Raw genomic sequence first — 16,674 nt, 5'->3', positions numbered from 1 at the left:
TAAAACACTGCTAAACAAATAGACGTCCGGTCATTTATGAAACTCTCCGAAAATAAAAATGTTTTATGAGCATGAATCACACTCGTTTCATTGGTAGGCGGACTTCAAGATTTGTTTACCTGTGTTTTATTTTCATGAAACGTGTTTTACGTTTCATGTTTCTTTGGTGTGCCTTAGATGATGAACGGCACAAGTAGTTGGCAGGCATAATCTACAAGGTCTTAAATAAGGATTATGTTGACTGCAAACCTCAAGTTCTTCAGAAGCTCCCCATTTATGCTGACTCCAATATTTTCCCAATTATTGTTTCTCATAGCACTCTGTAATACAGCGTCGAATTGTTTAGGAGATATGTTGCCTCCTTGTCTAATACCTTTCTCCAAGGGAAATATGTTTGTGTCGCCATAGTACATTCTCACTGCAGAAACCATAACTAATACATAGATATTTTAGACCTGGATCCCGCGTATCAAATAAAAGTTTATTAATAGCAAGCTGAAAATTTATTAATCGCTTAACGGTGTCTAGTCGGACAAACTTTTATGTACGCGAACACTGGAACACAAGTTTTAATTGTGTAATAGGTTACAAGTTTCGAACGTCAGACTACGAAATCGTCCCATGTATTTTGTCGGACAGAACTTCCAATTGATTTGTTACTCTTTCATTGCAAAAATGCAAAAAATCAGACTGCTATTTCTTCTTCTTCTACGGCACTACAGCCCAAATTGAGCCTTGACCTCCTTTATTTTTTTGCCTCCACCTTTGTTTGCCTGTGGCTGCTCTTCTCCATGCACGAACTCCGAAGAGTTTAAAGTCCAGAGACTGCTATTTACCACCAACATAATTCCTGTCATTTGACATGTTCTACGTGTTGGACTTATTAATTTGTCGGACCAACATTTTTTCATATATTTATAGTCCTGTCGCCAGGGGGGGGGGGGGAGTACAATGGCCTCCTTAATTCAGATGGACTTACTTAAGTTTTTTTTTATGTATTTTGATCCGTAGAACACGAATTTTTTGGGTAACAATTGATCCGGATGTCGATAAGATAAACAAAGAACTTGAGGAATCACATAACAGCGATTTTTCGCAAAACAAAACATTTTTTTGTATTTGGGTGATTCTCAGCAAAAAATGCTTACAAGTTTTTTCGTAGGATGCATAGTTTTCGAGATAAACGCGGTTGAACTTTCAAAAAATCGAAAAAGTGCAATTTTTGGACCCGATTAACTTTTGATTAAAAAATAAAATAGTTATTCTGCTTAGTGCATTTGAAAATTAAAGTCAAATTCTATCGGTTTTAATTATTTGCATTGCTAAAAATTAAGTTTTTATTTGTTAAACAAAGCCATAAACACATAGTGTTTCCCGTGCCCAATGCATGCGTTTTAATGTACGTAATACTACGTAGAAATTGTATGTATGCGCGCCTACTCGTTCGATTTCAAATGAGAAATGCATTGAAAACATGATTCGATCACTGTGTTTATAGCTTTGTTTAATAATAAAAAAAAAATAATTTTTAGCAGTGAAAGTAATCAAAGCCGATAGAATTTGACTTGAACTTTTAAATGCGGTAAGCAGAATTGCTATTTTATTTTTTTATCAAAAAATATTCGGGTTCAAAAATTGCAATTTTTCGATTTTTTTAAAAGTTCAACCGCGTTTATGTCGAAAACCATGCATCCTACGAAAAAACTTGTAAAAACATTTTTTGCTTAGAATGACCCAAAAAATACAAAAAAATGTTTTGTTTTGCGAAAAATCGCTATTATGTGATTCCTCAAGTTCTTTGTTTATAACAATCTTATCGACATCCGGATCGACTGTTACCCAAAAAAATTGTGTTCTACGGGTCAAACTACGTAAAAAAAACTTGGGTAAGTCCATCTGAATTAAGGAGGCCGTTGTACCCCCACTGGCGACAGGACTATGAAGTTTGCTATTGAATAAACTTAAAAACAACCTGCCAGTTTCCACAATCATAAACTTGTCAGGATGACAATTTCCACAATTAAAGTTATGTTCCACAATTAAAACTTCCCCTGTTCCAGTGTTCCCATACATCAAAGTTTGTCCGACTAGAAACTATTAAGCTATTAACAATTTTTCAGCTTGCTATTAATAAACTTTTTTTTGGTACGCGGGATTTATGCTTATTTTGAATTATTCTTGATATTTGTTAACATTCGATTTTAATTTTCCAGGACTTCCCACAAAATCAATAACCAACGACGATAAAGACCACATTCTGTTCTGTTTACGAGTCCTATCTGATCGTTCTCCAATCATTGTTGAAATTTTCAAAAAATTGTGCCGCTCGGCACTAAATGAGATGCTTCTAGCTAAGGAATCGGTAGAAGCGATCTCGCAAAAGAGCAAAGAAAAAAACAAGCGTACGATTCAAACTGACGACGCTATAAGCTTCCTGCAATTAGAGACAGATAAAAGTGGAGAGCTAGGAGAAAACGTATTCGAGATGTCGCTGTCACAAGCTTTAGTAGGAGGTCGAACGGGAGGTGGCGAATCAGTATTAAGTTCCAATAAATTAGATAAAATCACACAACTGACTGGTTTTTCCGATCCAGTTTATTCCGAAGCATACGTTCACGTGAATCAGTACGATATCGTGCTTGATGTCTTAATCGTAAACCAAACTAACGATACTTTACAAAACTGCACGCTAGAGCTGGCTACTTTAGGCGATTTGAAGTTGGTAGAGAAGCCACAACCTGTCGTATTGGCGCCCAAAGACTTTTGCAACATTAAAGCTAACGTGAAAGTGGCCTCAACTGAAAACGGAATTATATTTGGCAACATTGTGTATGATGTCATAGGAGCGGGGTCAGATAGGAATGTTGTAGTTTTGAATGATATACACATAGATATAATGGACTATATAGTGCCTGCTAGTTGTACAGATAGCGAGTTTATGAGAATGTGGGCGGAATTTGAATGGGAAAATAAGGTAAGATTTTTTACATGTTATTATATTTCTCACTGTTTTTGTTAATATGGTGCTTGGCACTACTGCGAGGAAGTCCAATTATTTATTTGTCGTAATAGATACGAAAAATAGTGTACTATTGTCCAAAATTATTAACATAACAAAATATTTAATTTTAGTATACATGATTGGTCGAAGTTTGAAATTAGTATTTTCTGAGATTTCATGAATGGATCACTTGTATTTTAGTATTGACATAAAATGTTATTTTATGGTACTTTCTTATTTCCTAAGCATTCCTTACACCTAATTGCTTTAATTTTTGAGTTGTTCGCGATTCTTTGAGCCAATCATTAAATGTAACAACAATTAGGTAAAATTTTGTTAGGTTGGCCGTGAAAATATTCAATCAAAAATAATTTTTCGAAAAAACATAATCTAGACCTAGACTGATTCTTAATTTAATAATATTGAATGATATATCAAAATGCCTACGTAGTTAAGCCTGTTTGTGAGAAAAATATTAACAAAACGCACAATATTCTACCTAGTTGGCTATAACTTTGACAACACTAAACTGGCTTAAAAGTCTCATATCCAGTATCCTTATTTGCCATTAAAACATCAAGGAAAGGTAGTGTGTTATTATATTACTTTTCTATGGTAAACTCAGGAAACTAAAAACTCATTGCACTTTGCCAAAAAGCTCTGAAAATACTCCTTGGGCAACAATGATTGTTTAAACATTCGATGTCTGGGGTAAACATTTAACATAACTCGTAAACTAACAACCAGATCTTCCTGAAATTTCGTACACTAATAAAGGCACTTAATTACCTTATGATCAAGGTATAATACGTTCCTTACGGCCTATTTACTATACAAAATAGTGCAAAAACGTGTTTTTTGCAATTATCTCGGTTAATTCTTTATGGATTTTAACTTATAAAAATTAATTATTAATTAAACATTATACAATGTGACGGTATAACGAAAATAACCTAACTACGCATGCCTGTGTACTAATAATAATTGGTATCAAATAGGATATGTTCTAATTTGTATAACATTTTTAGTATGATAAAATTGATCCAAAAGATGGCATAACCCAGACATCCAAAGTGAAAGTTATCCTCCAACACCAAATTGTTCTATATGGTCCACATAATCTTTAGAAAACAGTCACACCATTTTGAGCGTCGGGCTTGGGGTGGAGAGGGGGCGAAATCGGTAAATTCGTAGTTTTTACGTTTTTCGTCAATATTTCTAAAAGTATGCGGTTTAGCATGAACAACCTTATATACAAAAATGTTCTACATTAAATTTGAAATAAAAAAAGCCCTATGCATAATCCTTCTAAAATGAACGGTTCCAAAGTTACGGAGGTAGTACAGTATAATTGGTCCAGAAAAAGGCCTAACCCAAAAATCCAAAGTAAAAGTTTTCCTCCAACAGCAAATTGTTCTATATGGTCCACATGTTGTTCAGTAAAAAGTTACACCATTTTGAGCGTCCGGTTTAGGGGAAGATGGGGGAGAAGTCGGAAAATTAGTAGTTTTTTTACGTTTTTCGTCAATATTTCTAAAACTATACTTTAGTGTAAACAATGTTCTACACAAAAATGTTCTACATAAAATTTAAAATAAAAAAGATCCTATACATAATTGTTACTAAATCAACGGTTATAGAGTTACGGAGGGTGAAAAGTGGAGGTTTTCGATACTTTTTATATTTTTTGGGCAATTGATGATGATTTTGGGTGGTGAGGTTGACGTTTCTTCAAGGGCTTATCACTAACATACCATCGCCACTGAAACAGCAAATTTTATTTACAAAACACAATCCTGTTATTTCTCTCATCAGTAATGATATTATAAATTGCCCAAAAAATATAAGTGTCGAAAACTTCCATATTTCACCCTCCGTAACTCTGGAACCGTTGATGTTATAACCATTATGTATAGGACCTTTTTTGTTTTAAATTTTATGTAGAACATTGTTTACGTTAAAGTATAGTTTTAGAAATATTGACGAAAAACGTAAAAAAAAACTACTAATTTTCCGACTTTTTCCCCATCTCCCCCCCTAAACCGGACGCTGAAAATGGTGTAACTTTTTACTGAACAACATGTGAACCATATAGAACAATTTGGTGTTGAAGGAAAACTTTTACTTTGGATGTTTGGGTTAGGCCTTTTTTTGGACCAATTATACTATACTACCTCCGTAACTTTGGAACCGCTCTTTTTGGAAGGATGATGCATAGGGCCTTTTTTATTTCAAATTTAATGTAGAACATTTTTGTATTGGAGGTTGTTCATGCTAAACAGCATAGTTTTAGAAATATTGACGAAAAACGTAAAAAACTACGAATTTACCGGGTTTTTCCCCTCTCCCCCCAAACTCGAAGCTCAAAATGTTGTGACTTTTTTCTGAACATTATGTGGACCATATAGAACAATTTGGTGTTGGAGGATAACTTTCACTTTGGATGTCTGGGTTTGGGTCTAGTTATACCAAACTATTTCTGTTAACAGATTTTGTTTTTTGTTTTACATTGTGACAAAAATTATTATACTCGTACCATTTTCTTATATCATTTTATAGTATAGTCTAAAACAGACTTAAGATGCCGCAAGAAAATAGCTTCAAAACAATATTAATATGTGGCACAGGACTGACAAACATGAAAGGCAATAGAAAACGCGGCAAAGACTCACGAATAGTTGTAACGCCATTGATGATGATGAATATTAATATTCTTCTGAAGGTCCATAATTCAAAGGTTTCCATTCTGAATGAAACTTATTTTTTCAATATCAGAAGTCTTATCTTTAAAGAAATTGTAATGTCTCTGCTACGGAATACTTTTCCAGTTTGTTAAAAGCATTTCTTGCTTAGTTCATATAGTGTTAATACATTCCTCCTTATTAAACGCTTTTCTTTAGTTCAATGTTTGACTGCCTTTTCGTCAATGCAAATGATTGAAATTTTGCAGACATGTGCAGTCGAGAGAACAATACACGAGTAGTCAATATTTTTTTTATGTTTATTAATTGTTTAAATAAAAAAAATCGATTTTAATGGAAAGTGTTCTTGTTTTTTACAATGAAGAAACTTAAAACTTTTACAGATTGTAGCTAATTATATGAACTATACATAATTTCACTTTTTACGTTGTTTACGTTATGTTTCATAAATATACATTAAAGTTTCAAATTTTTTGCCGATTTGATATAAAACGATTCGGTATAAGTTCAAAAATCTAACACATTCATTAAAGAAAAGCGTGGGGCGAAAACCGTTTTTTCAATGAAGACGCGCCCCACGCTTTTCTTTAATGAATGTGTTAGATCTTTTCAATTTTTTAACGAATGTGTGAAGGTTTTGTATATTTAATCTGTCTAACAGTTTTTTTTTCGAATAATCCTTCGAGTTTATTTTATTTTTTATTTTTTGCTTTCTAGTTGATTTTTTTTATAATATTTTTAATTTTAGTCACCCATAACTAAAGAAAAGCGTTTCTTAAAAATATTTTTTTATATTTTTTTATTTTATATATAATGTTGTTTGCATTTTTTTTTTATATTTTTTAGGTAACCGTTAACACACCCCTCACGGAACTTTCAGAATACCTCGAACATCTACTCAAAAGCACAAATTTGAAATGTTTAACATCAGAAAAAGCTCTGAGCGGGCAGTGTGGTTTTATGGCAGCCAATTTATATGCAAAATCCATTTTTGGAGAAGACGCTTTGGCCAACTTAAGTATAGAGAAACCTTTTAATAAACCCGATGCGCCAGTAAGCGGTCATATTAGAATAAGGGCCAAAAGTCAGGTAATTTTTTTTGTTTATATATTTTATGTATTTTTTAAGTCTATTTCTTGAAATAAACAATGTGTTTGATATCATTTTTTGAACCTCTATTATCGTCAGCAGCGTTGCCAAGTCGTACCGTTTCACTGAATGACCTTGTATTTAATACGAATAAAATATTTGTATTATAGGTATAGCACGAGATCGTTTATAAATAAATAAAGGATTTGGAAAAGATGTAACATAATATGATGTATTGTCTTTAAATGACTTATAGCGTGTATCAATCTTACATACTCCATAATGACACGGCTTCTTTGTTATATTTTAGTACAGGTATCAAATAACTATACTTTAGTATTTTTTCATTTTCGAAGTTATACTTCTTTAGGCGCGATTGGGAGTAAAATTTCATAATACTGCGCGCATGCGCACACAGACAGTATGGCGTTTAGTTGCTAAATCTTTCAAGTTATGTATGTGAAAAGGTGTGAAAAGAATATATTAGTGTTTTTAGTAAATATATTTATTATAATTTTTGTGTCTTTGGATTTGTCTTCCTTAGGAGTAAGATGAGTATTATTAAAACATTGTATTGTATATTTATTATACCTCACCTTGTCTGTTTATTACGTGAATTGTCATTAGGTACGTCCGAACCGATACAGACACAGTCCTCGTAGCTGATTTGGTATAGCATTCGGCCAGAGATCGAGAGGTCTTGAGTTCGAATCCAGTGCAATCCTATACTTTTTTTTATTTTTTTGAAAGCGGTAAGCACAAAATTAGTTTGGTCTTTAAAAAAAATGAAAACAAACTGTTTAAAGTATATACAGGGTGAGTTTTTAGTGCGGGATCGGTCGATAACTCCATTATGGTATAAAATATCGAGAAAAGTTATTTAAAAAAAATGTAGACAATTATATTCTCCACGCTTGGAAAATATGTCCATTTCTACAGGGTGATCAGTAACTGCGTGGTATATCAAACATATAATTTTTTAAATGGGACACCCTGTATATTTTTTCATATTTATATTCTCATAATTCTTGTTCATTTAATATATGGTTTTGCATTACTATACAGAGTTTTTAACAAGTTATGACCATTTTTATTTCGAAATCACTATGAGATTAACACCCTGTATATAAAGAAGTAATTCGTAGACAATAATTTGTTTTATGTAATAAGATAAACAATATACTGTAGTTTTTAAATTAAGTCCAATTCACATCATTGACGAATATTTGTATACAGGGTGAACTACAAAACCAAATTACGATTTTCTCTATTTTTTTAAATGGATCACCCTATATTTTATTTTTCAACATTATTGTATTTAATATACTCTTTCATTTTTATATAGCATTCCCTATATCTAAGTCTGATTAATTTCCGAGATATTTTTAGTTTTCTTCAAATTTCGGGAATACATTCAATTTTTCTAGTAGAAATAAGTTAGTATTGAGTGATAATTAAACAAAATTATTTTTATTAGATAAATAACTAACATAAAATATAAACCATAGCAATATGCAGTGAATATACCAATAAATGTGATATTAAGAAATTATCATATTTCCCTAATATACAAGAATCGTAAAATTCCTACAAAAAAAACTTTGTATTGTATATAATAATATAACAAGATTATTTTTATTCAATTAATAACTTACATGAAACATAAATCAAAACAATATACAACTGATGTAATAGTTTTTAGATTGGTATATCAACAGCATTCTAAGCCAATAATTTTTTAGTAGGACATTCATTTTTGCACTTTTAAACTACAAAACAAAATTACGATTTTCTCAATTTTTTTTAATAGATCACCCTATATTTTATTTTTTTTAATATTGTATTTATGATACTCTTTAATTTTTATATAGCATCTCCTATACCTAAACTCATTAGTTTCTGAGATATTTTTAGTTTTCTTCATTTGCCGGGAATACATTCAATTCATATAAATATAAATAACTTAACAAATAAGTATTATGTAATAATATAACAAATATTTTCATTCAATAAATAACTAACAAAAAAATAATAAACCATAACAAAATTTAATGAATGTACCAATTAATGTGATGTTAAGGATATAAGTCTAAAGTAAATGTTGAAAATGACCACTTTCAACGTCTATGCAATTTTGTAACCGATATTCAAATGACCGAGCCACATTTCTAACATTTTTGTAAGTCAATATTATTAAAAGCTTCTTTTACTCTATTTTTCATATCATCAAGCGTTGTTGGATGCTTCTGGTATACAAGGTTATTTATATAGCCCCACTTGAAAAAAATCAATTTTGAAAGAACTGGAGCACCGTCGTATAACAACCTCAACCGTCAAAAAATCACATAATCTCTAACAATATCACCTTAAACATTTATAGATCACCTAGTTTGAGTTTTAACAAAGTAGGAATTTCTTGATGCATATTAATGAAATATAATATGAAAATTATATTATTAATAACTGCGGGTCACAATCTGCAATTAGGAATGTGTTACTAAAAACTTCTTGGCTTAGAATGCTGTTGATGTAATAATCTAAAAATTATTAAATTAGTTGTACCTATATTGTTTTGATTTATGTTTTGTGTGACTTGTTTATTAAATAAAAATAATCTTGTAATTTTATTATACACAAGATACCTATATTTTTTTTGTAGGAATTGTATGATTCTTGTATATTAGGGAAATATGATAATTCCTTAATATCACATTTATTGATACATTCATTGCATATTGCAATGGTTTATATTTTGTGTTAGTTATTTATTGAATAAAAATAATTTTGTTTAATTATCATTCAATACCAACTTATTTCTACTAGAAAAATTGAATGTATTCCCGAAAGTTGAAGAAAACTAATAATATCTCCGAAAGTAATAAGTTTAGATATAGGGAATGCTATATAAAAATGAAAGAGTATAATAAATACAATATTTTTGAAAAACAAAATATAGGGTGATCCATTTAAAAAAATAGAGAAAATCGTAATTTGGTTTTGTAGTTCACCCTTGATACAAACATTCGTTAATGATTTCAATTGGACTTAATTTAAAAACTACAGTATATTGTTTATCTTACTACATAAAACAAATTATTGTGTATGAATTACTTCTTTATATACAGGGTGTTAATCTCATAGGGATTTCGAAATAAAAATGGTCATAACTTGTTAAATACTCTGTATAGTAATGCAAAACCCTATATTATATGAACAAGAATTATGAGGGGAATATAAATATGAAAAAATATATAGGGTGTCCCATTTAAAAAATTATATGTTTGATATACCACGCTGTTATTGATCACCCTGTAGAAATGGACATATTTTCCAAGCGTGGAGAATATCATTGTCTACATTTTTTCTAAATAACTTTTTTCGATATTCTATACCGTAATGGAATTATCGACCGATCCCGCACTAAAAACTCACCCTGTATATTTTTAAGAAAGCATATAATAAAAGTATAACTTCTTACGTGCGTACAAAGTACACACACATTCATTTTTTAGTGTTCGGTTAGATTAGTAATATAAATAATAATAAAGTACCCGTAAACACATAATTTAAATAAAAACAAATTAAAACTTTTATTTCTTTATAAGCAATCTCTTGCGATGAATACAATATTTTACTCATATTACATAATATTCAGTACATGGAGCTGTCATTTTTAGCCTTAAAGTATTAAATGCTCAATTTTATAGATTATATAGGGGGGTCGAGCGAAAACCCGATAACTAACAAAACCATTGTTTAGAGATAATCGCGATTAAAGATTTTAGGATTTGAAGAAGATTTAAAATCGTCATAGGAAGTTTTATCAAATATTTGTTATAGCCAAATCGTAGAGAGTTTAATATTTAGAATAATTTATTTTAAGTTTAATTTATAAAAACTTATTTACAAACAAAATAAAACGTGATATTTATCGGGTTTTACCTCGTTGAATGAGTATAACATTTGATTTTATTGGTTTTTATTTTTAATTTTTTTGAATTATAAAATAAAAGTTAACTGTATATTATTCCAACAAAAAAAATAATCTACATTCTTTTTAGAAAATTGAAAGGTAAAATGTCTTCTTCCAATTCTTCTCCCACCATTGTGTCTAGAATTCGATCTACGACATAATTACCGGTTTTTAAATTTGTTATTCAAGCATGGACCTCTTCTGGAAAAATATTTTCTTGGCAAATCTTTATCAAATCCGTTTCCTGTGCTTCACTTATTGGAAGGGTACTTTTATATAACTCTGGTAAATTGCCCGGAATTGGTAAGTCTATGGTTGCTTTTTGGGATGAAATTTGTTTTTGCCTTTTAGGGCGTAGAGTAGGAGTTTTTTTTTTAATTCAAACCAATATCTTCTGATATTTTTATTAACTGCATACCGTTTTCCGCGATTGTCTTCTTTCGAATATCATCCAGTAGAATCTCTTAGCTACATCATTCATTATGTCATCTGAGAATATACACAGCGTTTTCGTAAAAAATTTTTGACACACTGGAATTTATTCATGGTAAGCTAGTGGAAAGAAACATTTCTTACGAAATGGTCCTTCCTTTCTTTGGGAAATTTTTGGGGACAAGTTTAGTCCTAATTAGTTTGACAGTTATATTGTACAAAATAAAAATTTTTCTAGACTATACTACTACCACTAGAGTCCAGTAATTTCTACAGAGTTTGTTTCAATAGTCTTCAGACAAATTTTCAGTACACTTAAATTTAAATTTACTACAGTTGATTTGCTGTGGTACCTTAGGAGCTCTGAGTGTATTTTTCATTATAAATATGGGCCTTATTCTAACCGCCTTTTTTTCTTTTCGTAATATTCAATTTCCAATTTACGCCCTCTTTTATTGGGTTTTCGTAGGAAAAAAGTGTGCCGAAATTTAATAAACTATTATAGTCTAAAATTCTTTATTGGATTTTCTCATGAATATATTTTGTCAAAATGAACAATTTGGCAATCTACATCTCCGATAAAATTAATTATCAGTTTTTAACTTAGAAATATTTCTAATAAAATTAGTAACTTTATAGTCGGCGAAACAGAAGCGGATTTTGTGCGTGATAAGTAATATGGAAAAACTATACGGGGATATGTTAAATTAGTTGTGTACATGACTTTCACCAACGACCGGAAACCAGAGTTGGGGCCGAGGGTAGTTATAAGGGATCAAAGTCGCCGTTTTTATTATTTTTTTTGTGACGCTCATGATCGAGAGAGTGCACCAAAATTTGGGAATAAGTAGGTCAAGACGTAGCTATGTAAAATCTCCACGGGTGGCACGCTGCGTAGCCGACAAAGGTGTGGGGCAGGGGTGAATACAAAAAATATAAGGGGTTTTTTTACGACATTCGTGATTGAGAGAGTGTACCAAAATTTGGGAATAAGTAGATCATGACATAACTAAGTAAAATCCTCAGAGCCAGAAACCAGAGTTGGGCATGAGGGTAGTTATAAGGGGTCAAAATCGCCGTTTTATTATTTTTTTTGTGACGCTCATGATCGAGATAGTGCACCAAAATTTGGGAATAAATAGGTCATGAGGTAACTAAGTACAATCTCCAGGGGTGGAACGCTGCGTAGCCGATAAAGGGGTGGGGGTAGGTGTGAATATAAAAAATATAAGGGGTTTTTTGCGACGTGCTAGATTGAGATAGTGCACCAAAATTTGGGAATAAGTAGACCATGACTTAGATAAGTAAAATCCCCAAAGCCGGAAACCAGAGTTGGGGATGAGGGTAGTTTTAAGGGGTCAAAGTCGCAGTGTGTATTATTTTTTTTGTGACCCGGCACAACATTTGTCCCCCACGCAGCATTCCGCCCCTGGAGATTTTACTTAGTAATGTTATGATCTACTTATTCCCAAATTTTGGTGCACTATCTCGATCACGAACGGCAAAAAAAACCCCATATATTTTTATACTCACCCCTCCCTACCACCCCTTTGTACCCCAAGCAGCGTTCCGCCCCTGAAGATTTTACTTAGTTACGTCATAACCTACTTACTCCCAAATTTTGGTGCACTATCTCCATCATGAGCGCCACAAAAAAAATTATAAAAACCGCGACTTTTACCCCTTATAACTACCCTCGTCCGCGACTCTGGTTTCCGCCTCTGCGGATATTACTTACTTATGTCATGGTCTACTTATTCCCAAATTTTGGTGCACTATCTCAATCACGAACGTCGCAAAAAACCCCTTACATTTTTTTATTTTCACTCCTGCCCCACCCCTTTGTCGGCCACGCAGCGTTCCACTCCTGGAGATTTTACTTAGTTACGTCATGACTTACTTATTCCCAAATTTTGGCGCGCTATCTCGATCGTGAGCGTCACAAAAAAAATAATAAAAAACGGAAATTTGACCCCTTATAACTAACTACCTTCCTTCCCCACTCTGGTTTCCGGCTCTGGGGGATTTTAATTATTTATGTCATGGTCTACTTATACCCAAATTTTGGTGCACTATCTCAATCACGAACGTCGCAAAAAACCCCTTATATTTTTTATATTCACCCCTACCCCCACCCCTTTGTCGGCCACGCAGCATTGAGCCCCTAGAGATTTTACTTAGGTACGTCATGACCTACTTATTCCCAAATTTTGGTGCACTATCTCGATCATATAACTACCCTCGGCCCCAACTCTGGTTTCCGGCCGTTGGTGAAAGTCATGTACACAACTAATTCAACATATCCCCGTATAGTTTTTCCATATTACTTATCACGCACAAAATCCGCTCCCAGCTCTTAGACTATTACACAGGAAAAAGAAAATAAATGATTCTACCGGATTCTCATATTATAAATACGTTTAAAACAAAGTATTTGTATCAGTAAAGTTATATATCGGTTTTGTGATATTTAAAAACAGGAGTTAACGGTTTTTATTAGTTCTTGTGATAAAAAATGTAAATATCAAATAATAATATTTACCAGTGATAGGAGACGTGTTTTTTTTACAGCAGAAATAAAAATACCGGATTTCATAATTTTGATATTTATCGGGTTTTCGCTCGATCCCCTCGATATATCACTATGATAATATTGTCGGAAATTAATATAAACATCTGGACACCACTCTGTGGCTCAGTGGTACGAGCGCTTACCTTTGGATCGAAAGGTCCGAATGGTCGTGAGTTCGAATCTCACCAGGGGTAGGACTTTTTCGTTTATTATAAATTAATAAATGAAAATAGTTTCTGTCTTTGTGGGATCGGTACTCATCGGAGGGGCCGCAGACGTTCGGATACAATTAGCGTCTCTTTGCAAAGACAATGACGTCGACTTTGCAAAGTAACAAGACATTTACTCAACACACACACTACACATGACACTAGGTACCCAACTGCAAACATTCACCGTACCTACCATGCCAATGGCCGTTAGTTGTCGAGGCATTAGGTAAATAAAAAAAACTGGACAAAATTAACGCACCACTCATATTTTTCTCAATAATCTTTATTTATTGATAATTTACTGTACGACAAGTTGCCTATGGACCTTGTTTGACAGTGACAGTTGTTATGTAAGCTAATAATCTTGTTTTAACAATAATTTGTATTAAACTTCGTTTTAGGCTAAAAGTGAGTTAAACTTTTCATAAAAAAGTTCCGATTAAAGCAAAGTGCTTGTGAGAAACAAGCTTTTTATTGTGATATTTTTTATCACATGCATGTTTGGAAGTTCATTTGCATAAAAATCAAATAAAAAAATGAACCGCCAAAGAAATTTTTGAATGGAGGAGGCAGTGCGAGCATCGACTCTCCTAGATGAATTATTATATTCAATGCGATACGTTGCAGGTTTGTTAGGAAGACATCATTCCAGCATCAGTCGCAATGTGAGGCGATATAATGGAACAGGGTCGTACCATCGAAGACCAGGGCAAAGGCGAAAACGTTACACTAATCAAATTGATGATCGCAATGTGAGGCGATATAATGGAACAGGGTCGTACCATCGAAGACCAGGGCAAAGGCGAAAACGTTACACTAATCAAATTGATGATCGTTTTTTGAGACAACGTGCTCTCAGAGATAGGAGAGTCACCAGCAATTTGCTAAAAAATGAACTAGCAAATGTTCGAAATGTCGCGATATCGTCTCGAACAGTTAGAAGACGTTTACATGAAGCAGAATTGAGCAACAGGAAACCGGCCAAAAAACCCTTGCTTACTAGAGAACACAGGGTTCAGAAATTGACCATCGATGATTGGAAATGGAAACAAGTTCTTTTCTCCGATGAGACTAGTGAATAAAGAGGTATGCCGTTGAGACATTCAGCTCCTTTTCAGAGTATTATCTATTTGTTTGTTCTTTTTCGACGTGGACCTGCACCATAGCTGACCATTGATTAAGAACAGGTCTCTTTTGTTAAACTTTTATTAGAACTAAATGTACCTACATACCTTGTGTGACATGTAATGAACTTACGCTAATATTGCGCCCTCCACTTACACTTAAAACTGATTATTTTTTAACTCACTTTGAAAACTTTCTCATAACGACCAGGTCATCCATGACCAAAGAAGGACATGGATTTCAGTTAAAAAAGGGAGAACAGTGGCGTAGCAGAAAATAAAAAATAGAGTTTGAGCAAAATACTACAACTAGAGTAAGCCTAAAAGCCCTAGATGGCCGTGAGCGTGTCTGGCGAAGGCGGGGGGGATTTGTTTTGAAGCTCGTACGGAGTTGGTCCCCATACGTACGAGGTCTATGAATGCCCATTATTACTTAGACAACATTATTGTGGAACATGTAATGCCTTTTGCTCCGTTTCTTGGACCTTATTTTTTATTCATGCATGACAACGCTCGTCCTCATGTGGCTCGACAGGTTATCGGCTACCTAAATGATGTTGATATTCCATTATTAGAGTGGCCACCTAACAGTCCGGACATGAATCCTATAGACTATAGAGCATCTATGGGACTATCTCAAAAAAAAGATTCGAAGTCGTAGACCCCTATTGCCAATTACAACCCACTCATTGAGGCCGTTATTGAAGGACGGGAGAATATTCCGCAAGCTTTTGTTGAACATTTGATATCAAGCATGCCTCGACGCATAAATGCAGTCATAAGAAGTAGATGAGGGCCTACACGGTATTAATGTTGACCCAGATGCATTTTATTGTGATACTTTACTGATTTTTTTCTTTTTGCAATTTGGAGTTAAGCTAGCTTATTTACGCATTTCCGGCAAAAACAATTTTTTAAAGAAACAATAAGGCAAATTAAGGTCATGATAAAGTCATGTTGGACTTATTTGTAGGTGCTTATTATTATTTCAATGTAACTTATTTTTATTTTGTGTTCATATTGTAAATATTTAGATTAATTAAAGTGGTTCGTTAATTTTGTCTAGGAGTTTATTTCGGTAAGTAATGAAAGCTGATTGATATCATTAATTAGAATAAAGAATTATAGATATTATTTGTGTAGTAAACAAGAACAAAGAAAAAGATATCCGACAAGTAATGATCCTAGCTTCTCAGTGTACAAGAAACATGGTCATGATGAAAAGTTATATTAAAGTTTTGGCAATGCTCTGGCGTCAGAAATATTGAATGACGTAAGCGTATTTTTGTAGTAAACAAAATATACCAGTCTCTTAAAGCATTTCATTTATCATACTTTTTTATTTTCAGGGCATGGCCTTAAGTTTAGGAGACAAAGTCAATATGACACAGAAGAGCACACAACATAAAGTAGTAGCTGCATAAATAAAAACGTTTTTTTCTGTTTCAACCCTTTTCTTCATTTTAAATCATATTCTGTAATTTAATTAATTTAATATCATATTACTGGTTACACATTGTTAGATTATAAATATCTTTTAAAGAATAAAATTTATTTAGCTTTTACAAA

The 16,674-nt window shown here is 32.6% G+C and overlaps 1 protein-coding gene across 1 annotated transcript in view; it reads left to right on the top strand.

Annotated features, from left to right (window-relative positions):
* Positions 1-16,674, top strand: part of LOC114340456 (coatomer subunit beta) — a 48,902-nt gene extending 32,228 nt beyond the window's left edge. Inside the window, exons 9-11 of the mRNA XM_028291201.2 lie at positions 2,214-2,974; positions 6,550-6,792; positions 16,455-16,674. Of these exons, the coding sequence (XP_028147002.2) occupies positions 2,214-2,974; positions 6,550-6,792; positions 16,455-16,529 (1,079 nt within the window). The 3' untranslated portion in view covers positions 16,530-16,674. The remainder of the gene's footprint in view (positions 1-2,213; positions 2,975-6,549; positions 6,793-16,454) is intronic.

Source organism: Diabrotica virgifera, chromosome 6 (genome assembly GCF_917563875.1).
Source record: "Diabrotica virgifera virgifera chromosome 6, PGI_DIABVI_V3a".
In the NCBI taxonomy this organism is placed as follows: Eukaryota; Metazoa; Arthropoda; class Insecta; order Coleoptera; family Chrysomelidae; genus Diabrotica; species Diabrotica virgifera.
This window is presented reverse-complemented; position numbering and strand designations above follow the sequence as displayed.